The sequence below is a fragment of the Leuciscus leuciscus genome (assembly GCF_965113295.1).
Source record: "Leuciscus leuciscus genome assembly, chromosome: 21".
Taxonomy (NCBI): domain Eukaryota; kingdom Metazoa; phylum Chordata; class Actinopteri; order Cypriniformes; family Leuciscidae; genus Leuciscus; species Leuciscus leuciscus.
Genome location: NC_138745.1, coordinates 15,944,243 through 15,971,592, shown reverse-complemented (window position 1 = coordinate 15,971,592; position 27,350 = coordinate 15,944,243). Strand labels below are relative to the sequence as shown.

Genomic DNA, 27,350 nt, shown 5'->3' with positions numbered 1-27,350 from the left:
CATTTAAGGGCTAATAATTTATATTCATTATACATTTATTACACCGATTTTTTTTTACCACATAATTACGGGGATATTGAATTGAGATTAATGTTTTAAATCTTAACTTACCTGTTTATAAATCCATTATGTACAGCGTACAAAACAATCGTTCAGACAAGATGATCACAACAATATTATCAAACTCTGAAAACAATAAATCAACTCTGATTTAATTTTCAATACAATTAAAAACGGATACGCAAGACGGCAAGTTGTATTTGAATGAAACGAGAGAGCGCGTCCATTGTGATACATGGTGTAACGTCTGTCAGAGAGTTTGAAGTCTGCCCAGATGAAGAATACAAGACAGTGCAAATGAACTGGTAGTTCCACGAGACTTTTATAGATGTTTTCTCTCAGTTATAAGCACACTCTTCACATACATGTCGAAGAGCGAATGTTAATAGGGAAAAGAAAACACTCTAAAACACGCTACAAATCAAAGTGGAAGTAAACATATTATAATAAAACAACGGTCAACAGTAGAGCGGTCTTCCTCTTTGCGCGAGCATTCTCACTCTCACTGTGCGTGCGCGCTCACATAAAAACAGCACGCATACAATAACGTACGCCATAGAAGTAGTTATCTTAAAGGCACATCAACATCCATGTCATGAACACTACTTAACACTAGGCGGCCGTTACAATGGATGTGCGCGGTGTTATAATGCGTTGCTATTGACGACCGTCATTATAAGGAAGGAAATGCCACATAATAGAATCTTGCTTTAAAAAGTGCATAGAGCTGCTTGTTTTATTTGTTGTTTGTTGATTTTCAAATATAAAACTTGTTGAAATGTCTTCAGTGTGATCAACTCTTTTTGAAAAAACTTTCATCTCATTTTAACAAAACCGTGATAATATTGATAATCGCGATAATTTTGGTCACTATAATCGTGATATTAAATTTTCATACCGTCCCATCCCTTATAAAAAAAATAACAATTATATATATATATATATATATATAAATTATTATTATTTTTTTTGCCTGCCCTGTCATTGATCACATCCAAAATAATCTGATCTGTTATTTAGCATTTTTATGCCATTATGACCTGCTTTTGATCAAATTAATAGAAATACTAGCAGTCAGTTACACCATTGGTGTTTGTAAATAGCATCATTTTTGGGCACTGGTTCTGTATCCCTGTCAGTTCACATTCAGTACCGTATACATAAGAAAAATACTGTTTTTTTTTTTTTTTGAAAGGTTATAATTACTCAAGCAATTTATATCATAGGATTGCCACTAATGCAAACACTGTGGAGACCATACTTCATGGTAGTGTGGGTCTGTTAACGGCGAGGAGTGGCGGTCATCTAGTATCTCTACAGTGTTACGTTTCTCCAAATGATATCTTTGAAGAGGGAACAGGAGCCCAACTGAACTTCACTGATGTCAATAGTGAGAAAATCATGTTTTATAAATCATAACAAAATTGTTGAATATTCATTTAAATGCCAATCTAGTGTTTTTTTACTTCAAGGTCATTGATTATTTTCTCCTCTTGTATTCTGCAGTTCCCCGTACTTTAGGTGTGAGTGTGTCAGTGACTGTTGAGGGCACAACATCGGTTTACAAGCTTCCCATTGCTCCACTTATCACAGGATCCCATCCAGTCGACAACAAAGGGTTAGATCTTTGAGAATTAAAGGACAACAATGCAATCAACAACAATGACAATTCTGGTGTAACTACCATGGTGTAATCTTGTGTAATCTCTTCCATGCAGGGTTCCCACGCTTTTTATAAGTACTTGAATTTCAGACAAATAGATTCAAGGGCTGGAAAGTGTGCAAAAACAAACATGGGTCCTTGAAAGTGCTTGAAATAAACATGAAATAAACATGCATGATGAACGTGTGAGAAACGTGGAGCTATTTAACTAGCTCAGTTTTAGTTTCTCAGTTTTTTCCCGTGTTTATAATGTGCTATAATCGGGTCCCTGGTGCATCTACCGACCAGGAAAACGTGAAAAGTGACAACCCAGTAGCTTTGTTTAGGTAAGCCTTTTTCTGCAAGCATGTAAAAAAATAAGCCGATCAGATTTCACTCCCCTTCTGACCTAGGAAGGGGATCTTTTTATAATATTACCACTCCTTAATCTGCACGTTTCCACCCACGGCGCCGCCATTTGGCGCAAGCGACAACAGTGTAACCAGTTCTAATACAAAGGCAAAAGTATGGAATCTCTCGCTCAGGTTTCATCTGTGTGGTATTTTGCGGGGAGCAGCAGCTCATTTGCATTTAAAGGATTAGTTCACCTCAAAATGAACATCTGTGGAAGGTTTTCAGTGGAAAATATATATTTTTTTTTATCAAAACATTTCAGGATTTTTCTACACACAACGGATTTCAATGGCGACCAAGATGTTGAAGTCCAAATCAATGCAGTTTCAAAGGGCTTTGAAGTGCTTCAAAGGGCTCTGCACGATCCCAGCACGATCCCCCGAGAAATAAGGGTCTTATCTAGCGAAACGATCGGTCATTTTCAAAAAAAAATACAAATTTTGTATATACTTTTTAACCACAATTGGTCGCCTTGTGCTGGTCTGCGACGCACCACGTATTACGTCATCACGTTGGAAAGGTCACGAAAAAAAAGAAGAAATAATAATAATAAATTAAAACAAAGATTTTGGACTATTTTGAAGTTGGAAGAGAAAATGAGATGGAATTTTTCACCCTTCCCTACCTTTTTGAACCAGGGTACACAGACAAATAACTTAATAGATGACGTGACGCGTGACCTTTCCAACATGATGACGCAATGCATGGCGCGTCGCAGACCAGCACAAGACGAACCATTGTGGTTAAAAAGTATATACATTTTAATTTTTTTTTTTAAATGACCGATCGTTTCACTAGATAAGACCCCATTCCTCAGCTGGGATCGTGCAGAGCCCTTTGAAGCACTTCAAAGCCCTTTGAAACTGCATTGATTTGAACTTCAACATTCTGGTTGCCATTGAACTCCGTTGTTTGTAGAAAAATCCTGAAATGTTTTCCTCAAACTTAATTTCTTTTCCACTGAAGAAAGAAAGACATAGACATCTTGGATGGCATTGGGGTGAGTAAATTATCAGGAATTTTTCATTTTGAGGTGAACTAATCCTTTAAAGGGGCATTTTTGTTCACACCCAAAAAGGGCAAATTTGACAAGCTATAATAAATGATCTGGGGGGTATTTTGAGCTGAAATTTCACAGACACAGTCTGGGGACATTAGATAGATAGGTAGGTAGGTAGATAGATAGATAGATAGATAGATAGATAGATAGATAGATAGATAGATAGATAGATAGATAGATAGATAGATAGATAGATAGATAGATAGATAGATAGATAGATAGAAAATTGTAAATTTAAAATTATAGATCTTGTGACCTCTTTAAACCTTTATTACCTTTTGGTTTACTTCTTCGGGAATGAGACCTTCAAATGATACCAAGCATGTATAGTTTTGTATGATAATTGTTCACATTAAACTATATATTGATTATTGCTTTTTAAGGACTACAACAAACAGCTGGTAGGGACTACACAAAATTCCTCCTGGGTTAGTGACATCACTAACCCTAAAATTTACATAAACCCCAGCCCCGGAACATGATTTATAGATCATCAAGACAGAATATGCTAATCAATGACTAGAAGATAACTACACATAAGCTACATAAATTCATCAACTAACCATTCAGAAATGATGTCTACATGTCACTTCTTGAGTCTCTCAATCTTTGTGACTCCAATTTAAACATAAAAGGCTAAACATTTTTGAAAATTTCAGTGCATGTCTGTGTTAGGTAATAGAAGCTGCTAAGAACGAGCTGTTGAAGCTCCACCCTCTGTGCCGGGAGCAGCAGCTCATTTGCATTTAAGGGGACAGACACAAAAACGGGGCGTTTTTGCTCACCCTCAAAAAGTGTCAACTTTAACATGCTATATAAAAATATCTGTGGGGTATTTTGAGCTAAAACTTCACATGCACACTCTGTGGGGACATCAGAGATGTATTTGTACATCTTGTGAAAAGGGCATTATACCACCCCTTTAACAGCAGGAATAAGAATGCTGCAAACTGCATCTCTCGTTCACTCTACCAGCCTTCTCTCCTCAATGGATTTAAAAAGTCATATGCACCTTAAATTTGTTTTTAGTTGTCAGTTTATGCCTTAACATTACTGCAGTAATGATAGACAGAGTCCAGGTTGGCAGTAACAAACCCATCTTTATTGTCTTTATTGTGCTTGATATAAAACAAAAGGTGCTTTAAAAAGTCCTTGAATCTGATGTTCATGAAAGAGTGGGAACCTTGTCCATGGAACGCAGATGAGAATAGCAGAATTTTGCTGCATACTTGACCACGAGCTGTTTATACTGTTTATATCATAAAAGTAGCCTAAGGCCCAATCCCAATTCTATTTTATACCCCTTCGCCTAACCCTTACCCCTTGCCCCTTGAAACAGAGTGGCAAGGCGTAGGGGTGAAAATATTCCCCTAAGAAATGGGACACCACTACTACACCGTTACATGTCATTATACATCGTCGCTAGCGCCTACGTCACAGGAGATGCGCCAATGTTTATCACAAACTTCCAAGATGCCATCGTCAGCTGTAGTCTTGCGTGAGTTACAGCTATTTTTTGTATTTTTCTTCTGAAGTATGCAGAAAAAAACGGAGATGACGATATCTTCGACGCCTAAAAGCTGCGTTCACACCAAACGCGAATAGAGCGTCTGGCACGAGTGATTTCAATGTTAAAAGACGCGTTTACACGCGTCTGGAGGTCTTGCGGCGCGAATGAGGCGTTTAGTGCGGCGCGGTGGACGCGAATTCGCCTCATTCGCGCGTCCACTTCGCTTCAAACTTTTGCTTTTTACACGCGTCATATTGTTAACGAACTTTAACGATTTTTTTTGCAACTGTTTCTTTGAAGAACATGACCGTAAATATGAACACAAGATTGAATGTGACAAAGAAAATGATTATTGGCAGTCATGTTGCCTCTGTAGCCGGTGTATGCAGGTACATTTTCTCATACCCCTTCGTTTGAAGTGTGGTCCCGAAAAATCTTCGTTTCAAGGGCTATCTGGCCCTTCCCCTTACCCCTACCCCTCCAACCAAAAGAGAATTGAGACAGCCCTACCCCTTCACGTGCACACGCAAAACAGAGGGGAAGGGGTAAGTGAAGGGGTAAGGGGTAGAATTGGGATTGGCCCTAAGTATTCTGAAGTCATATAATAGCTTTGTTTGCAATATATTTAAATAGAAGTTGTTTAAAACACAGAATTTTACTGCTGTAAAATGTATTGATTTATAATAATTATTTATTGTTAAGTATTTATCCAAGTCTTTTTTCTTTCAAGATATTTGAAAATCTATATAATGTGATGTTTTGGAGTCATGTCAGATAGTTATTTAATTACTGTTGTTTTCTGTTTGTTTTTGTTTTCCTAGGACTCCATCATTTTCTTCCGTAACAAACTCAAACTGTGTAGATTTACCAGCGTGTTTCTTCCTGAAGATGAATTGCTTGATGCCATTCTCTGCATTATATATAAAAAAAATGGGCAGTTCTACAGGTATGAATATAATATTGTCTGGATGATTAGCTGTATAATTGATCAAAAGTTAGTTGTTTTGAAACAAAACATGGACTATTTTTGACTTCTACATTAATGTAGTTATTATTAGTTATTACGCTTCTGATATTAACTGGTCAATCACATGATATATAAAAAAATTTGATTAAAATAAGAGTTAATGTGAGAATTGCTCATGTGTTTCTGTGAGACTGCATGAATATAGCTCTACTTCACAATTAAAAAATATATATATTTTTAGGCATCCCTGTTTTTGAGACTGCGCCCACCTTGTCCCCACTATATGATCTCATCATTAAGAGCCAACTGCATGAGGATGGAGGGGCCAGTCCTCCTGCTTTGGCCCAAACAATGCGTTTTTATGCTGTGAGTATTAGACACCACTGGGGTTTTTGTTTGTAAAGTTATTGTTTGTTCATTCATAATAGGTCACTTTATATCTAGCAGTGTCTAAATTGACACAATGTACTGTGTTTAGACCTGGGGTCATATGTATAAAGCCGCTTGGAGTAAAATATTAGCTTTAAAGGATTAGTTCACTTACAAAAAAAATGTTGCTGATAATTTACTCACCCCGATGTCATCCAAGATATCCATGTCTTTCTTTCTTCAGTCGCAGTCGGATTTTTCTTCATATAATGGACTTCAGTGGCAACCAACGGTTTGAAGGTTCAAATGTCCGTCTCAATGCAGCTTCAAAGTCTCTACATGATCCCAGTCGAGAAATAAGGGTCTTATCTAGCGAAACGATCTGTCATAAAAAAATTCATTAAAAAAAAGTGTATATATCTTAGTAATTTCACTTAAATGACGATTAATAGGTAATTGTCATTGCCATTTAAGTGAAATTACTGAACTTAAATATACAAGCTTGATAAAAATTATCATTCTAGAAGAAAATTTCAGATGGCACTTAGAGGCTTTTGCATCTGAACTCTTCATATATATATATATATATATATATATATATATATATATATATTAGGGGTCGACCGATTAATCGGTCGGACGATTAATCGGCCGATTTTTTTGAATTTTTTTACATAATCGGCATCGGCCAATATCCAGTATATCAAGCCGATTATTAGGCGGGCGCATCTGTGGGCAGCCTAGTGTTGTTGTTGTTGTGGAACACGTGTTCGACGCACGCTGCGCCTAGAGTCATTCTCCAGCAGAGTGAGCAGACCTCATCCAGTGCCTAAGGAAGGAGCTAAGTTCCTTGGAGAAAACTCCTTTATATTTAATTAAAACCTTTTGATATGTTACTGCCAACTTCGAGAAAAAATATGAATAGGCGACATGACGTTCGGCTACTTTGGATATTGATAGCGTAGTTGAGGTTGCATTAGCACAGCAGAAGGGTTGCTATCATGTCACAATAAGTAAGCAAGAATTTTGCAATTACAGACAGAGAATCTGATACTTTTATTTGTTCTGTTTTGTGTGTCTTATATTTGAGAGGGTTGTCACTCAATGCAGAGAAATAAGTAATAAAAAAGTGACCATAGGTTAGTGAAGGACTGGCTTTGCTTTGCTAGCGTCGTCGCTAGGGTTGGGTAGCTACAGACAGACCCGGTGCTAATACGGCACTGGTGCCTTAACGACCGCTATTTACTGGACCGAATATCAATGCGGATTTCTGTGCTTCATTTCGGTGCTACTGTTATGCCTGTGCTTCTCTTGGATGCTCTGAAAACGGACGTTAGAAACGTGACGCTAGTCAGCAGTTAACTTTAACATACTGTTAGCTAGTAGCTGGATTAAACACGGTTAAAATGCTGGCCAAACTGTGTAATGTGTGACTGTATTTCACTGTAGACTAGGGGTGGAACGGTACATGTATTCGTATTGAACCGAAACGGTACGGGCGTCACGGTTCGGTGTATAAATTTACACGGAGAATACATGATATAAAAATAAATGAAACTCGAGTGCAAATTAATTCATGTAATGCGGAACTACTGTTAGATACGCGGGTTCTTTGGGGACACCTAATCTGTAGCCCCACCTTAGCTCTGAAGCAGGCTGCGATGTAAAGATTGCAATGCTGGAATATAGTGTGTGTGTGTGTGTGTGTGTGTGTGAGAGAGAGGGAGAGAGGGGCGCGGGCGCGATCGAAAAGTCGCGTGTGTTTAAAGTCGCAAAGTGTTTACTTATATTTGGGTGTGTGTGTGTGTGAGGCGCGGATGCGATCGAACAGTGGAAACATAAAAACATACTCCGTCATTTTGTTTATACAAGACATCATTCAAACTGCAAAGTGTTTAAGTTACTGTTAATTAAAATTTTAAGGAAAACAAATATATTAATCTGAAATGTAGCAAATTAATTTTCAATTCATTCAGGTACAATTACCAAACATATCTCAAGGTCACAACAAGTGCAGATTGGTCAAGTGTTCAATAAATGTTTTTGTTGAGAAATCTTGTCTATCTTAAGTAATTATTTGTGTTATATTTTATCTTTCAAATAGAGGTTAAAAACAAGCACATAATCGGCCAAATATCGGCCAAAATAAATCGGCAGCATTAATCGGCCACCGGCCGACCCGGATTTCAAAAGATCGGCATCGGCCTGAAAAAACCCATATCGGTCGACCTCTAATAAATAAATAAATATATATATATATAACACATACACACACACACACACACACACACACACACACATATACACATATATATATATATATATATATATATATACATATATACATATATATATATATATATATATAATATAATTTTTTATATATATATATATATATATATATACACACATATATATATATATATATATATATATATATATATATATATATATATACACACACATATATATACATATACATGTGTGTGTATATATATATATATATATAGCAAGCCGATCCACTTTTCCATGTTGATAAGAGCATTAAAATGAGAAAAAAATAATGGGACAAAAAGAAATCAAGGCACATTTAGAATAGATAAAAATGTGCGATTAATTGCGAGTTAACTATGACATTAATGTGATTAATCGTGATTAAATATTTTAATCGTTTGAAAGCACTAATATATATACTTTAACCACAAATACCCGTCTTGTACCATCTCTGAGATGCGCCATGTATTACGTCATCACGTTGGAAAGGTCACGAAAAAAATAAAAATAAAAATTAAAACAAATGTCGGACGATTTTGAAGTTGGAGGAGAAAATGAGATGGAATTTTACGCCCTTCCCTGCCTTTTTGATCCGGAGTACACAAACAAATAACTTAGACAGATGGCGTGACCTTTCCAACGTGATGATGCAATGCGTCGCACATCTCAGAGATAGTACACGATGACCATTTGTGGTTAAAAAGTGTATATATTAGGGCTGGGGGAATTAACGCGTTAATCTTTGCGATTAATTTGAGATGTTTAACGCGTTAAAAAAAAACAACGCAAATAACGCAGCACTTCTTTTTGCCTCGTTTGAATGACTTCCTGTTGCGGCTGCTATTGAAAAGGACGAAAATATGCCGTCCCACCCCTCCGTGTTCGGCGATCAGGTTTCATTCTCGCGCAGCTTTCATGAGCGGGTCTTTTCCGCTCTGTGTGTGCGCCGCGCTCTCCGTTCCGTGTGTGTGTCGGCGCGCAGCTGCGCTCTCTGCTCAATATTCCGCTCCGTGTTTGCGCTGCGCGTTCTGCTCTGTCGTTAACGGCCCAAACGCTCCAATCAATGCTCCAATCACGCACTTGGAAAAGCAAAGTCCGCTCAAATAATGTGAAATTTCTCTGTAGTAGACTTCTGTTTGCAATAGCCCTACTGAGCTGGTATAGTCATGCTGGCCAATAATGGTAAAATTACCTGCTCTGATCACATGCTCTGGTAATAATAGCTTTGTAGGACTATATTTTATTTTGATAATTAGTAAAAAAAAAAAACTGAAAAAAAAAATCTGTTAAATTGATTGTTGATTGGTTATTGAAAAAGAATAATATATTGATATATTGATGTTTCATATTATTTTAATATAGGGCTATTTTCTGTTCCTTTTTTTTTCTGTGTTGTTTAATTTAATTAGGTGATTCTAAGTTTAAATACTGATGATTACAAGCTTAGGGGAAATGTAATTAATTGCAGCAAATTGTGCAATTAATTAGTTAAATTTTTTTATCGATTCCCAGCCCTAGTGTGTATATATATATATATATATATATATAGGGATGTCCCGATCCGATCACGTGATCGGAAATCGGGCCCGATCACGTGTTTTCAGACTCGATCGGAATCGGACGTCACCTCCCGATCAGGACTCGGATATATATGTATATATATTCTCATTATTTTTTAACACATCTATAGTTATGCGGTGCCACAGAGTTACGCCGGTTTCACACTGCACGCGAGCAGAGCGTAAGCAGCGCAGGAGCAGTGCGTATGGTGAGCAGGAGCAGGACACGCGCGTTTTGCTTTCACACTGCGTTTTTTGTTTGTCACGCGCGGCTGAACCGTGGGTTGTGTACAGACAGAGTACTCTATAATGGATAAGTTGGCATTGCTTTATTTCGTTTTCAAATATATTTAAGAGAAAAGACTTGTCAAGAAGCTTATTTTATTAATAATTTCATTTATATAACTTTTGGTTCATCTTTGTTTTTATTGTTCTGGCAACAAGTTTGTTTTTGGACATTTGTTTTCTTTTTAAATTGCTGTTGGTCATTCGATTGACTGTTTAAAACACAATAGATATCGTCAATGCACTTTTTGGATAAAACTGCGGTGTATTTGGCCATGATCAATGCATTGTCACTTTAATTCAGCGTAAGCGGCGCAGCAACTTACACACCAGTATCCTTGGTAGAAACCATAGACTGTATGGTAGAAAGTTCTAGAAACCCAAAAATCAAGAAAAACCACGTCGGACAGGCAAATCACATGGTCTCGCGCATCCAGTCGCTCCGCTTCTGAAATGCTCCTGGTGTGAGTTGGCACCGCGTGGAGGACGGAATAAAACCTTGTCGCAGACGTAATGCACCGCACACGTGTGCAGTGTAAATGAGGGGTAAGAGTTAGGAGTGCAGTTCCTAAAAGCACATTACTGGCTTTGCAAACACTGTGGCACTTTTATTTTTTATTTGTTTACATGCCTGCCGGGTATTTTAAGTTGAGGTGCTATTTGATTAGACTTTTTTTTATATTTACTGTTGCACTAAAGTCCAAAAGTGAAGAATTTATGTTATTTATTACTTGATTGTTCAAGCTACCACACAGAAGTGCTCTGTTTGTTAACAGAGTTGTTGAATGTTAAAATAAGGTGAATTAAATAAAAAATAAGGAACATCCTGGATCTGTTTTTTTCGCTCTTCTTTGTTCTTTTTTTAATGTATTATAGACGTATCGGATCGAGACTCGGTATCGGTAGATACTCAAAATCAAATGACTCGGACTCGGACTCGAGGGCAAAAAAACCTGATCGGGACATCCCTATATATATATATATATATATATAATAAGGGTCTTATCTAGCGAAACGATTGGTTATAAAAAAAAAAAATATATATATATATATATAATATATATATAAAATATATATAATTTTTTTTAAATTTTTTTTTTTTTTTATAACCAATCGTTTCGCTAGATAAGACCCTTATTTCTTGACTGGGATCGTGTAGAGACTTTGAAGCTGCATTAAGACGGACATTTGAACCTTCATACGTTGGTTTCCATTGAAGTCAATTATATGAAGAAAAATCCTGGAATGTTTTCCTCAAAAACCTTAATTTCTTTTCGACTGAAGAAAGAAAGATATAGATATCTTGGATGACATCGGAGTGATTAAATTATCAGCAACATTTTTTTTTTTTTTTAAAGGGAACTAATCCTTTAAGTGTGTCAAAATTCTAAGAACTTTACTCTTATTCCTAGTCTAGAATAATTCTTGAATTCTTGATTGATGTATTTCTTGATTCATAAAGGTTACTAATTATTTGAAGGGGACCTATTATGCAAAATTAACTTTTATATTGTTTTTTAACATATTTATGTGTCTGCAGTCAGTGTGTGTACACAACCACCATATTGTAGTAAAAATCCATCCACTCCGTTTATTTTTCCCATAAATTTGAAACAACGGCCGTTCAGGCTCAAAATGAGCCATTCAGGAATGTGCTCCAATGTAGAGGTCTGCACGGGCTTTAAACTGAAGCCCGAACCCGGCCCGTACCTGAGATCGTTTGACCCAACGAACCCTACTGGTACTAAGACAGAACCCAACCCGAAATTCGTCGCTGTACAGATGTAGGCTACCTTTATTCTTGCTACCATAAGCCAAGCCAGCTTTGTAAGACCTACACTGCACATAACTGCTGAGCTGTTTATTCGTTGGAATGACAAGATCATATCGTGAAAGGTTTAAAACATTTAAATAGACAAATCAAGTGGTAGAAAATGTGTATGATGAATTAGAGATGGCAAAGCAGCTATTTGACTTGCTATCGTGCTTCATTTCATTCATATAGTTTACTTTTCACTCATTCATTCATCATATCGTACAATGTTTTAAACATTTAAATACACATCAAATAGTAGAAAATCTGTATGATGTAGTGATTTAGTTGATCGCAGACTACCTTTGACAAAGCTGATTTCTGAGATATGCGAGAGAAACGTGGCTATTTCAGGGTTGCCAACTTTGGGACTTTGGCTGGAGTGAGTCTCTGTAAAACATCAGTGCGCGCGAGTAACCCAACCCTAATTTAAAGGACAAGTTCTGTATTTTACACTTAAAGCCCTGTTTTCAGATAGTTTCTGATGAAATACAATGGTTAAGATTGAACTTTGGACAAATGCTGCTGTCCCGAGAATTTTAGGTTTTTGTGTTAGCACCCCCCCCACCTTAACAATGGCTGCATAGGTGCACTGGAATAATCCTTCCTAAAACGCATTAAACTTTCGTTTACAAAGACGTGAAACTCACAGAGTGGTCAGGGGTGTTCACTGATATGCTCACACAAAAATCGCTGCAAAAGATGCTTTCCAACAGGTTTTATCGTAGTTTTTGTCCAACATTGACTTGTATAGGACGTGCTGTGAGACCGCAGCACCTTTACGGTATTACTCCGCCGCTTCTTCTTCTGCTTCTTCTGTGTATTCAATGAAATGCCAGTGGTTTGCTTGCAATTGGCAAAGGTGCATTATCACCACCAACTGGGCTGGAGAGTCTATTATTCAAGCTCTCAACGGAAGAATGTACGGGTGTGAGGCGTTTGGAAAAATAGGTCCACAGTTTTACAACGAATGGTAAAACACCTGTTTGAAAGCATCTTTTGCAGCGATTTTTGTGTGAGCATATCAGTGAACACCCCTGACCACTCGGTGAGTTTCACGTCTTTGTAAACGAACGATTTTTCCAGTGCACCTATGCAACCGTTGTATAGGTGGGGGGTGCTACCACAAAAACCTAAAATTCTCGGGACAGCAGCATTTGTCCAAATTTCAATCTTAACCATTGTATTTCATCGAAAACAGGGCTTTAAGTGTAAAATACAGAACTTGTCCTTTAAAAAATGTCAGTCCTTGTTTACTTAGTATAAACCCTGATTTATGAAGAAAAAAAAAAAAAAAAATTCAAAATGTACAATTAATGTATTGATTGCACCATAAAAAAATAAAGATAGAGGTGATTAAATAACAAACATGTAAAACAACAACATCAAAACATCTCAAAACAAAAGGGACACATAATAGTTACTCCACCTCCCCAGAAAATCACAACGCAAGTTTCACACATGAGGCCTGTTGTAGCCTATGCCACATTTGCAGTGTTGGCCTGCTTCACTACCTCTGCAGGAGGCTCGTATCTGAAGCAGGGTTCAGTCCGTTCATGAACGTTCATTGCGTCTGTCACGTGACAAATGAACGAAAGACTCGGAAGGTAAAGTAATTATTTATGTTCCCAGTAAATTATTTTTGACTGCATTATAATGATTTCTTAATTCAGAATATGATAAAGACTGCGTAGGTGGATGTGTTCGGGGAATTTGGCTGTTAAAAGTATAAAATTTAAAGCCCCTTAAATGAACGAAATGACTGGAAAAAAGATTTGTTCATTTTAATGAATGAGATTGAACAAGCGAGTCAGTAAAATGATCCGAACTTCCCATCACTAAGCCATCAAGTGACAGTCTGTTCCTGGTGTCAGTCTTGTTTAGGCCAATAACTGAAAAGGTTCGCTCAGCATCCGCATTTGAGTGTGGCAGGCTCAACACAATCTGGGCAACCTTTGATCATTTGGGGAATTTTAAAATGCCACTTGCCCGATTTGCCAAAACGTAATTTGTACCATGAGCCTATTTTTATTGAGCAATTAGCTAGCCCACATAACGCACGTCAGACAACGTTCGCAACTATAGTTGAAGTCTGTACTCTCGACACACAGACTGATTAGGCAAGGCTACATCTGTAGTGCAAGGCACACCATTTTATTATCTGCTTACCTTGATCGTCATCCAAACTTTCAAACGCGCATCAGTGGGCTCCGACTCCGAACCTAGCTCTGAGCTCTCTCTGAACTTTTCACACGCAACTGACGTATCAGGTGCAAGGTTTTCAGCGAATCAACGATCAGAGAATACTGCAGTGAGAACGTTGTAGGCAGATGTTACAGCTGTGGGCCTTAAACTCCTCTCCTGTCATTAATACGCTGTGGTCTAGTCATCAACAGGAAATTAACGGATTGAGAGGGGAGAAAAATGGATTTTGGCGTTACATTTCTTGTGTGTGTGAGAGCGTGAGATTGATGCTGAAAGCGTGAGTGTCAAGCCAGATGCGTGAGAGTTGGCAACACTGCTATTTGATTTACGAATGCGCTGCGCTCATTTCATTCATAGTTTTCAGTCATTCATGTGTCATATTAGTCTATCATATAGCCTCTCATGGTTTAAAACACTTAAATATACAGTGGGGAGAACAAGTATTTGACACACTGCCGATTTTGCAGGTTTTCCCACTTACAAAGCATGTAGAAGTCTGTAATTTTTATCATAGGTACTCTTCAACTGTGAGTGACGGAATCTAAAACAAAAATCCAGAAAATCATATTGTATGATTTTTAAGTAATTAATTTGCATTTTATTGCATGACATAAGTATTTGATCACCTACCAACCAGTACGAATTCCGGTTCTCACAGACCTGTTTTTCTTTGAGAAGCCCTCCTGTTCTCCACTCATTACCTGTATTACCTGCACCTGTTTGAACTCGTTACCTGTATAAAAGACACCTGTCCACACACTCAATCAAATAGACTCCAACCTCTTCACAATGGCCAAGACCAGAGAGCTGTGTAAGGACATCAGGGATAAATTGTAGACCTGCACAAGGCTGGAATGGGCTATAGGACAATAGGCAAGCAGCTTGGTGAGAAGGCAACAACTGTTGGCGCAATTATTAGAAAATGGAAGAAGTTCAAGATGACGGTCAATCTCCCTCGGTCTGGGGCACCATGCAAGATCTCACCTCGTGGGGCTTCAATGATCATGAGGAAGGTGAGGGATCAGCCCAGAACTACACGGCAGGACCTGATCAATGACCTGAAGAGCGCTGGGACCACAGTCTCAAAGAAAACCATTAAGCCGTCATGGATTAAAATCCTGCAGCGCACGCAAGGTCCCCCTGCTCAAGCCAGCGCATGTCCAGGCCCGTCTGAAGTTTGCCAATGACCATATGGATGATCCAGAGGAGGAATGGGAGAAGGTCATGTGGGCTGATGAGACAAAAATAGAGCTTTTTGGTCTAAACTCCACTCGCCGTATTTGGAGGAAGAAGGAGGATGAGTACAACCCCAAGAACACCATCCCAACCGTGAAGCATGGAGGTGGAAACATCATTCTTTGGGGATGCTTTTCTGCAAAGGGGACGACTGCACCGTATTGAGGGGAGGATGGATGGGGCCATGTATCGCGAGATCTTGGCCAACAACCTCCTTCCCTCAGTAAGAGCATTGAAGATGGGTCGTGGCTGGGTCTTCCAGCATGACAACAACCTGAAACACACAGCCAGGGCAATTAAGGAGTGGTTCCGTAAGAAGCATCTCAAGGTCCTGGTGTGGCCTAGCCAGTCTCCAGACCTGAACCCAATAGAAAATCTTTGGAGGGAGCTGAAAGTCCGTATTGCCCAGCGACAGCCCTGAAACCTGAAGGATCTGGAGAAGGTCTGTATGGAGGAGTGGGCCAAAATCCCTGCTGCGGTGTGTGCAAACCTGGTCAAGAACTACAGGAAACGTATGATCTCTGTAATTGCAAACAAAGGTTTCTGTTCCAAATATTAAGTTCTGCTTTTCTGATGTATCAACTACTTATGTCATGCAATAAAATGCAAATTAATGACTTAAAAATCATACAATGTGATTTTCTGGATTTTTGTTTTAGATTCCGTCACTGACAGTTGAAGAGTACCTATGATACAAATTACAGACTTCTACATGCTTTGTAAGTGGGAAAACCTGCAAAATCGGCAGTGTATCGAATACTTGTTCTCCCCACTGTACATATCAAATTGTAGAAAATGTTTATGATGCAGTATTTTATTGATAGTATAGGCTAACAAAGCTCTGATTTCTGAGACACAGAGACAGCAGCATGGCTATTTGATTTGCACTGCACTCAGTTTACACTTATTTACTTTACACTTACACACATTGGGTCTCATTCATGAAACATTCGTAAATATACGAGTAATTATGTGAGTGATTTGCGCTCCTGATTCACAAATACTTCGTAAACGTTAGATGTGATAGTGGTGTGTGTGTGTGTGTGTGTGTGTGTGTGTGTGTGTGTGTGTGTGTTAATGAATTCCAATCAGTCGTAAATGGGACGCGCGGGCACGCTCATTCTCAATTACCATAAATCCCGCCCATTAAATCCGACTGACAACTATATATTGGCATCATATTATGACACCAAACGAAGGATTTCAACTAGGGCTGGGAATCGATTACAAAAAGAATCGATTCCGAGGCATTGGGAATTGAGAGTCGATTCCAAAGGTTGGAATCGATTCGATTAAGGGGAATCGACTCCTCTTTAAGATTTTTTTTTTTTTTTTTTTTTTTTTTTTTAACACAATCCGCGGCCTGTAGCCGATTTCATTTTTCAACACAATCACGTCACCTGTAAAGAAATAAAGTTCAGACTAAATAAATGGATCCAGTCGTGACACAGTATGGTTTAGGGTAGGATGATTATTTCAGCATTGTGTAAGCAATCAGCGCAATGACTGACCCAGTGAAATCTTCAGAATCGGTTGCTGGGCGGGGTTTGATCTTACTCGTTGTAGTTTAGAACAAGAAGAATAAATCTGATTTATTAAATCAATCGACAACAACAATCAATCACACTCACGCGAAAAAGAATGCATCCAAGGTATTTTACTTTTTTTACGAAAACTTGAAACTGTGGGAACAGTGCTTATGTCTAGTGGTACGCACTTCATAGCGGGCACACGACCTACATTTATTGCATTCGCAGCGTGAGCTGGAGGAATGGTTACTGTGGGAACAGTGCTTGTGTTTAGGGGTGCGAACCATAGACGGTGCGAACATTATAGTGGGCACGTGACCTACATACAGTATGACACAGACAGAAAAGAGCTCTTTTCGTGCTTTATTTGTGTCGCCGTAAAAACGGTGTTAGTTTGCAGGTGTGCGTGTAAAAAAAGTTTATATGTGTAAAGGCCTAAAAAAAGTTAATATGTGTAAAGGTCCTAAAAAGTTTGTATGTATAAAGTAAATTCTTTTAGAATTTAACATGAATTTTAGCTATAGTTTTATATGTACCACAAATAAATAAAAATCGATCTATCCACATACATAAGTGTATGTATACGTGTGTGTGTGTTTATGTAAAACAGAATCTACCGCATATATGTATATGGTGAACATATTCCTAGTCTTTACACTGTCTACTGTCTACACCTGACGCAGGTAACACGACGAGACAAATCCCCGAAGTAAATGTCTCATTCTATTTATGACCAAGCAGCACTCGCAATACGTCTAATAGGAAGGACAAATGGATTTGCAACCGTCGCTTTGTCACGCCCGGTGTAGAGAGTTTCTCGCTGTGTGGCACGGTAAGATGTGACAATGTTAAACACGGTGTTGGTATTTAGAAAAAAGAATCGAAAATAACAGTGAGGAATCGATTCTTAGAATCGATTCTTTCGATTCCAGAAACAGGAATCGGAATCGATTCCAAAAAATCCGGAATCGAACAGCCCTAATTTCAACATGTCTTCTCAAAAGCGAATGAAAAAGAGAAATTTCTCAGATGCACAAATTGAAGTTTTATTATCAGAAGTTCATTCAAAACGCCACATTTTATTTTCAAGCGTATATAGTGGCGTATCAGGTCCTAAAAAAAAAGGAAGCTTGGCAGCATATTACAGATGCAGTTAATGGAGTTTCATCTGTTAATCGAACAGTCCCAGAAGTGAAAAGAAAATGTTTCGACATGAAGCTTGACTGCAAAAAACTAATTAGTTCACTTCGAAAAAAAATCGTATTCAAACTGGAGGACGACCACCATCATCATCGAGCATATCTACATCTCATAATAAAAGTAAAAAGAAAAACCGTATGTAATTACTATATATAATATTTTTTCAAAATGCTGTGTAAATATGTACCTGATTAAGATGAATTAAAATGCAGCCTTATTAATGAGCAAAACGTTTGGATGTTAAACGCACTATTTACGCGTGGGTGGGAGCAGGTGTAGATTTCTTTCGTACAAATACGAACATTTTAACGAATCCAAAAATTTACGCCAGAACCACTTTACACACGATTTACACAAAAATTCGTTCTGCTCGTGTTTAATGAATGAGACCCATTATTGCGTAGAAATTTTAGAGGTTTATGTATGATTTTGTGCTATCCCATGGCTCACCTGTTATCCAGCAAACACGAGGAGTGACTGTGACTGACGAATATTTTTCCTATTAATTGGTAGAATTTGTTGCAGTGCTGCTTCTCCTGCATCATTTGGCACTGTAATACATTTTCCCTTAGTAATTGTTTGCCTTATTACACTCATAGTTAAGGACTGCGTGCCATCTGCTGTGTTGTGACCGAAAGAGCGTGCAAGAGTGGGAGCACACACTCAAAACAGTTCTGTTAATATATCAGTTGTGACCAATAATAATGAATCAAATAATAAATAATAAATCAAAATTATGACCAGCTGACCTTCACAGACCAAATTACAAAGACAACTCGATCATGCCGGTTTGCACTGCACAACATCAGGAAGATCAGGCCTTTCCTAACTGAGCATGCAACACAACTTCTCGTCCAGGCCCTGGTCATATCTAGGCTTTACTACTGCAATGCTCTTCTGGCTTAACTTCCATCATGTGCAACTAAACCTCTACAAATGGTTCAGAACGCTGCAGCTCGTCTCGTCTTCAACGAGCCCAAAAGGGCCCACGTCACTCGTGTTCATCTCTCTGCACTGGCTACTACTCGCTGCTCGCATCAGGTTCAAGGCATTGACGCTTGCTTACAGATCTATCACAGGCTCAGCTCCCTCCTACTTCCACTCGCTCCAACAAATCTACATCCCTACCAGAAGCCTACGATCAGTCAATGAGCACAATGACTCGTTTATTTTAGTCCTAATTTGTAAGTCGCTTTGGATAAAAGCGTCTGCTAAATGTAAATAAATTATATAAGTGCTGCCTCCAGCTCTCGTCCGCTCTTTCAGCCACAACACAGAAGGCAGCACGCAAACCATAACCTTTAACTACATATATAGTTTTTCTTAGTTACAAACTGAACCCATCCCAAACCCAAAGATATTCATGAAACCTGAGAACCCACGAGTTCGTCCTTCCACTAAAAAATTTGAAGTTTCAGCTCAAAATACCCCACAGATCATTTATTATAACATGTGATAAATGACCAGACATATTCTGGGGACACCTGAGACTTGTATTACATATTGTAAAAAGGGGCATAAATAAGTCCCCTTTAAGAGTGCTGGAGAGGTATCCTAACATAGTTAGGTGGACAAGATGGCGGAAGAGAGGAGACCACACACTTTCCAATGAAGATATAATGAATTGGAGATATATGATGACAGAGACTTGCTAAAAAAAACTATACAAGCTTGATTGTCAATGTATTTTTATTGTAACTGATCTAGTTAGAAATGTAATAACTTTGCCCACTCTATAAATGATCAATGATCTAACTGCAGAAATGAAAGTAATAATTACTTATTTTTTTGTTTCTTTTTCTTTTCTTTTAATTTAAGTAAAATATTTTTGCTATAACTGGAAATAGCAGTAGTGCACCAGTGATGACTTGGGGCCGTCAGTCCACAGTAAGCAGGGTTTTAAATAGTACTATTGCGTAGGTCTGGGCGGTATATCAAGTTTGTACAATATATCGATATATTTTTTATGAACGATATGTAATGAGGCAATTCCGTTTTATGTATTTGCTTGTGCCACCACACGGACAGCGCGGCACGAACTGATCTCACCAGCACGGCGCTTACCACATTACTTAATTCATTATTGCTCCGCAGAAGTTCAGCTGTTTTTCCCTGCACATAAGATAATGAAGATCAGCATGAAATTGTTACGTTTATTTTGCTTTGCTTTTCTATTAGTACGTTAACAGTAATGTTCGATAGGCTTCTTTGAAGAATTGCACGTATGTACCCACGGAAAGAGCTGTTCAAAGCAGAAACTTTAATGATTTATAATACCTTTGTCATCTTGAGGAGCATGTTCAACTCTTAGGATTTTTTTACAACAGCCATATCACCCTGTAGCCCCAGACTGGTTGCCCACTGAAGCTAAGAAGGGTTGAGCCTAGTCAGTACCTGGATGGGAGACCTCTTGGGAAAACCAGGTTGCTGCTGGAAGAGGTGTTAGTGAGGTCAGCAGGGGGTGCTCAACCTGTGGTCTGTGTGGGTTCTAATGCCCCAGTATAGTGATACTGTAACAAGCACCATCCTTCAGATGAGACGTTAAACCAAGGTCCTGACTCTCTGGTCGTTAAAAATCCCAGGATTTCCTTAAAAAAAAAAAAAGTTGGGGTGTAACCCCGGCATCCTGGCCAAATTTGCCAATTGGCCTCTGTCCATCATCATGGTCTCCTAATAATCCCCATATATACTGATTGGCCTTCATCACTCTGTCTCCTCTCCACCAATAAGCTGATGTATTATAGACCAGCTTAGGAATCTCCTCAACCACCACCAAAGTGCAGCATCCACCTGGATAATGCGACGACAGCCAAATTGCGCCAAAAATCCTTCGGTATACGTGTAACTTATTATTATTATTTTTATTGTACTCCTAGTTGTTGTTGTTGTTAAGTTCTATAATACAGCAGTTGTATCCCATTTTTAAATCTGAATTCCATTATTAAACCCGTGTTGTATAATGTATGTTTTGATTGTTATTAAAAGAAGTCTCTTCTGCTCATTATTTGATCGAAAATACAGTAAAAACAGTAATATTGTGAAATATATTTACAATTTAAAATAATTAAATTTGAATAAATTGTATAGTGTCATTTTCAGCATCATTATTCCAGACTTCAGTGTCAAATGATCCTTCAGACATACTAATATGATTTACAGCTCAATAAACATTTCTGATTTTTTTAAATGTTGAAAACAATTGTGTAAAAAAAAATTAGGGATTCTTTGATGAATAGAAAGTTCAAAAGAACAGCATTTATCTGAAATAGAATGCGTTTGTAACATCATAAATGTCTTTACTGTCACTTTTGATCAATTTAACCCTCATACCCTATTCACATAACAGCCCTTAATTGTTCATAGGTGGACAAATGTGGGCACAGAGGTCTCAGGTGTGATCCAATTTTTTTTTTTTATAAATGTTATATCACTGTCTTCGATAAAATTTATACTATCAATTTATGGTATTTTTTTATTTATTTTGGGGGTATTTTTTTATTTATTTACCTCTAAAAGTACCACATTTTATATGTAAATTATGCTTATTTTTATGTTATATTTAATATTTATTTAACTACATTAAAAATATCATTCCACTAAGTTCTGAGAGTTAAATCCTAAAGATGAAGTGTTTTTGCTGGCATCTGGTGTCTTATATTGGTATTAAATTAAGAAAAAAAAAACAATAATATCAATAGCCACTAGATGGCTATAGTACTCAATGGCTGTATATAGGCTGACCTCGGAACCACTGTATAAAATTAATTTGACCTCTTAAGTTTTTGACTATCACAAGTTAAAATTGTAATTAAAAAAAAATATATCTGTGTTAGGTGAGACTATACAAAGAAAAAAAAACTTTGCAGTAGCACTTTGATCTGACTCTGAAGTGTGCCTGCATGTGTGCGTGTGTGAGAGAGAGTCTGATGAGCCAGGTGGATGATTGGATCATACCAAAAAACATGGTCAGACATTGGCTCATTCAATTATTTGTTTTTTTATGTGTGAGTGAGTTTTTATAAAAAATAAAAAAAAGAAAGCCCAGCTCTGTCATCTCATTGAATGCATTGTTTGTGTGTGTGTGTGTGTGAGAGAGAGAGAGAGAGAGAGAGAGAGAGAGAGAGGGTGATGAGCCAGGTGGTTGATTGGATCATTCCATTGGTTGACATCATTGATTGGATCATTTTTGTATGTGTGAGTGAGTTTTTATAAAAATAAAAAAAAAGCCCAGCTCTGTCATAGGCTCATTGAATGCTTTGTGTGTGTGTGTGTGTATGAGTGAGAGTTTTTGCCATGTTGAGAATGTTGTACAGGATCAGCCCTCCATTTGTGTATATGTTAGATATACATTGTATTGGATTTATTGTTTGGGTTTTTTTTACAAAAAAACAAGAATGCTCTGAATTACAGTTTTTCCCATTCATTCCTATAGGTGGCCATTTTTGTCCACGAACAAACAATTAAGGAGGTTTTTTTTTTTTCACCCACTTAACATTGTAGAATCGTGTCATTTTTTTTGTGTGTGTTCAGGTGGCAAACTTAGGAAAAGTAGCCAAGTCTTGTACTGCTCAGATCAAGGGAAGTATTTTTAAAAAATAAATCAAAATAATTTTGCCCACATTTGTCCCCAATGGGGTTTTAGGAATGCATACTTTCTGAATAAAAGTATTAATTTCTTTAATCCTTTACGCTGAAGAATTGAGTAATGATGCTGAAAATTCAGCTTTACCATTACAGGAATTACATTTTAAAATATAGAAAAAAAGCTATTGTAATATTTGACAATATTACTGTTTTTACTGTATTTTGGATCAAATAAATGCAGCTTTGGGGAGCAGAAGAGACTTATTTTTAAAACATTAACAAATCTTACCAATCTTAAACTTTTGAATAGTAGTGTATAGGCCTAACCAAACACACTAGTTAGTAGACACTACAGGGTTGTCAAGCCAATACCAAGAATATTTGCAATGGAAATTACATTCCAGTTTCCCTCAACTGTGAATGTACTGCAGTGCTGTGATTATCTGGAAGTTAGAATTAAAAATGTTTTATGGTTTCATTCATCATGGCATGAACATATTTTAGGTAAATTTACATTTAATATTATTCAGATTTCAGATAATAACTTGCAGTAGCATACAAAAATAAAAAATGGACGTGCTTCTCAAGAAGACCACGGTAGTGTAAATCATTCAAGTTTTTGTGTCTACATACGTGCAATTCTTGCCTATCAAACACTACTGTTTAAATGTAGTCTACTAATATGAAAGATCATTATCTTGTGTGCAGATAAAAACATCTAGGGCCCTATTTTAATGATCTGAAACGCAAGTATCAAGCGCGAAACGCAAGTAACTTTGTGGGCGGGTCTTGGGCGATGTTGCTGTTATACCGGCGGGATAAATGACACTTGCGCCCGACGCAAATCTAAAATGGGTTGGTCTGAAGTAGCTTCATTATTCATAGGTGTGGTTTGGGCGTAACGTGAAATAAACCAATCAGAGCGACATCTCACATTCCCTTTAAGAGCAGGCGCACTTGTTCCATGGCGAATTGCTATTATAACGGCGGATTTGCCAGGCACACGCCAGGAGCAGTTTTTCCTGGCCAGTGGCGGAATTTTCTAAACCTGCAAAATAGCATCAGGGAACGTTTGCGCCGAAACACGCCGCCTCTTTTCGCTGCACCGCCCCCGGGAGCACAAGTTCATTCCCAAGTTTACCGGCGTGCGTCTGTGGAGGGAAAAGTCCGCTGTGTGCGGGTGCAAAATAGGAATGATACATGCGTCGGTTTAAAAAGTAAATTGCGCTGGGGACAAGATAGGGCCCCTAAACTCATGTGGAGCAGTAATGAATAAAATAATGTGGTCTGTGCTGTTTTAGGGTGTACTCAGACTAGGCGATCTGAACCGTGCCCGGTTTGACGCCCTGAGTCTGGTTCGTTTGACTTGTGTGATCGCTCGATTCGCGGTTCACTTAACTTTCCCTGGCCCGCCAGTAAGAGGTGGCCCAGAACGTGGTTCATCTAACCGCGCCGGAGCACGGAACAGCTGCTACTTTTGTGTGCGCTACTGTCATCATTACTACAGCAAAGGTCTTCTATTACTACAACCCCATTTCCAGAAAAGTTTTATTTTATGCAAAAAAAATAAAGAATCTGTGATTTGTTAATTATCTTTAACCTTTATTTAACCCCCTGGGGTTGGCGGTTCACCTCGCTTTTATTCTTATCAGTGCAAAATATAGTAACACTTTGTCATACAGGGAAGTGTAATACATCATTCAAAACTGTTAAATGTCGTCTTTTATGTGTGTACACTCATATTAAAAACAAAATGTTGTTTTTCGTAAAATAAAGAAAATAAACATGATGCACGTTCTGCCGTCTCACTCAATGTGAAGTTCATTCTGAAATGCGACAGAAAATGAACTGTAACTCAGTGAATGCTTTCCATACAGACATGAGACATGTCTTTTCAAAGCTTGACGTCTCTTTTTTAATTTTTTTATTATGTAAATCATATCAAAAACAAATATTCTCTGTTTAAGTAATCCGTATAAAAGCAATGAGATGTACAGTTTCTCAAGCGAGTACTCATTACCTCTAATGTGACCACACCCAGGCGCGCACAAGCAATTGACATGCAAATCGTCCACGTGAAGGAACGCAAACCTGTAAACGCCCTCATCACCTCAAAACTAAGAATCAAACTTCAGTCCTCATCGAGTTTGGAAGACACGTTGGTCTGTGCTATGCTGTTTACCTTGGATTTACCTCAGAAGAATTAGAAGAACGAGATTTGAAGATAAGAGAGATCTTTTTTAGTTTCAAATATTTTTATTAGAGCACATATTCACATCGTTATATTATCTACATCATACACAAGAGTATAATGTATATCCACATAGAAATGTGTGCAGTTAGGACATACTGTCCTCTTTTGGTTTTTAGAACATACAACAATGGTAAAAGAAGAACAGAATCAACAGATAGACATACAGAGTACAGAAAAAAAAACCAATCCTAAATAATCCCTCTTTCCCACCCTACCCAGCCTTATCCTTCCGTCTAAATACTACTTTATTATAGTTAGAGGGAAACATTAATTTCCACTGCCAGGTGTGAGATAGTGAATGAGAGGTGACCACACTTTTTCAAAGTGTGGGAGTTTATCCATAAGAATATATTGTATTCTCTCTAAGTAGAGAGTGTTAGTAAGATCACTAAGCCATATCTTTGTGGTGGGTGTTTCTTTATTTTTCCAATGCATGAGAAGTAGCTTCTTTGCGGTGATGAGACTACACTGTAAACAAATGTGGCTGCGATTAGTTATAACAACTTAAAATTTGTTGAGATAACTTAAATATCCAACTTAACTAAAGTTAACTAAACTTAATATTTTAAGTCAAGCATGAACACATACTTTTTAAAGTTGAAACAATGTTGGATTTTAAGTTGTGATAAATAATCGCAGCAATTTTTTTTACAGTGTATAGGACAGGAGGCATTGTTGATAGTTGTTTAACCTTTTAATATCGTCTGAAATTCCTAAAATAATCATGTGTGGATTAGGCTCCAATTGTATTTTAAGTATCCTAGAAATTAAACTGAAGATATTAAACCAAAAGATCTTAACCTTGGGACACAGGACGAAGCTGTAAAGAAACGTGTCTTCTGCAACAAGGCATCTGTCACATAGAGTCAAGTTTATTTGTATAGCGCTTTTCACAATACAGATTGTATCAAAGCAGCTTCACAGTATTAAATTTAAATAATACAACAAAGTTTGTTTCAAGAGGAATTTATTGATTGATAAAATTAAATTAAATATCCCCAAAATATCCCCAACTGAGCAAGCCAAAGGCAACAGTGGCAAGGAACCGAAAAACTCCATCAAGTGACCTAATGGTGTCCTAAAACTCCATCAGGTGACCTAATGGAGAAAAAAAACCTTGGGAGAACCCAGGCTCAGTCGGGGGCCAGTTCTCCTCTGGCATTTATGAGCTAGAGGCCGGATTGTAGTTTGAACTGTGGGATTATATGAATGCCTGGCTGAAGAGATGCGACTTTAATCTAGTTTTAAACTGGGAGAGCGAGTCTGAGCAACGAACAGTATCAGGAAGACTATTCCAGAGTTTTGGAGCCAAATGTGAAAATGCTCTCCCTCCTTTGGTGGTTCTGAATATCCTAGGTATGACCAAAAGCCTTGAATTTAGTGATCTTAAAGAGCGCGATGGATTATAGGGCGATAGAAGATCCGTTAAATAGACTGGAGCTAAGCCGTTTAGGGCTTTATAAGTCAGTAGCAATACCTTGTAATTAATATGGAACTTTATAGGTAACCAATGCAGTGATGATAAAATCGGTGTTATATGATCATATTTTCTTGATCTCGTAAGAACTCTAGCGGCGGCATTTTGGACTAACTGTAGCTTGTTTATTGAGGATGCAGGACAACCAGCTAATAAGGCATTACAGTAATTTAGTCTCGAGGTCATGAATGCATGAACTAACTTTTCTGCATCAGAAACTGATAGCATATTACGTAGCTTAGCAATGTTTCTAAGGTGGAAAAAGGCTGTTTTTGTAACATATGAAATATGATTTTCAAAAGACAGGTTGCAATCGAGTATAACACCCAGGTCTTTTACTGTAGCGGATAAAGTAACAGGACATCCTATGATGTTAAAGTTGTATTGTGCGAGGTTTTGTGGGCGGTTTTTTGAACCGATAAGTATTACCTCTGTCTTGTCTGGATTTAATAAAAGAAAATTACGCGTCATCCAATCTTTTATATCTTTAACACACTCTGTCAATTTGGAAAATTTAGCGTTTTCATCCGGCCTTGATGAAATATATATTTGAGTGTCATCAGCATAACAATGGAAACTAATTCCATGTTTCCTTATAATATTTCCAAGTGGCATCATATATATTGAAAATAACAGAGGGCCTAACACAGATCCCTGCGGCACTCCATAGTTTACTGGAGTTATGATCGATTTTTCTCCATTTAAATAGACAAAATGGTAGCGGTCAGATAGGTATGATTTGAACCAGCTTAGTGCTTGTCCTTGAACACCAGTATAATTTTGTAGTCGATCTAAGAGTATTGTGTGATCTATAGTATCGAACGCAGCACTAAGATCAAGTAAAACTAGTATTGAGATACAGCCTTGGTCAGAAGCTAAAAGTAAATCATTTGTGATTTTAACGAGCGCAGT

The 27,350-nt window shown here is 37.7% G+C and overlaps 1 protein-coding gene across 3 annotated transcripts in view; it reads left to right on the top strand.

The window, feature by feature from the left end:
* med1 (mediator complex subunit 1) overlaps positions 1-27,350 on the top strand; it is a 237,032-nt gene that overhangs the window by 125,294 nt on the left and 84,388 nt on the right. For all 3 annotated transcript variants that reach the window (XM_082152657.1, XM_082152655.1, XM_082152656.1), the window contains 4 exons: positions 1,287-1,450; positions 1,567-1,678; positions 5,508-5,632; positions 5,895-6,019. In XM_082152657.1, coding sequence (XP_082008783.1) covers positions 1,287-1,450; positions 1,567-1,678; positions 5,508-5,632; positions 5,895-6,019 — 526 coding nt within the window. The remainder of the gene's footprint in view (positions 1-1,286; positions 1,451-1,566; positions 1,679-5,507; positions 5,633-5,894; positions 6,020-27,350) is intronic.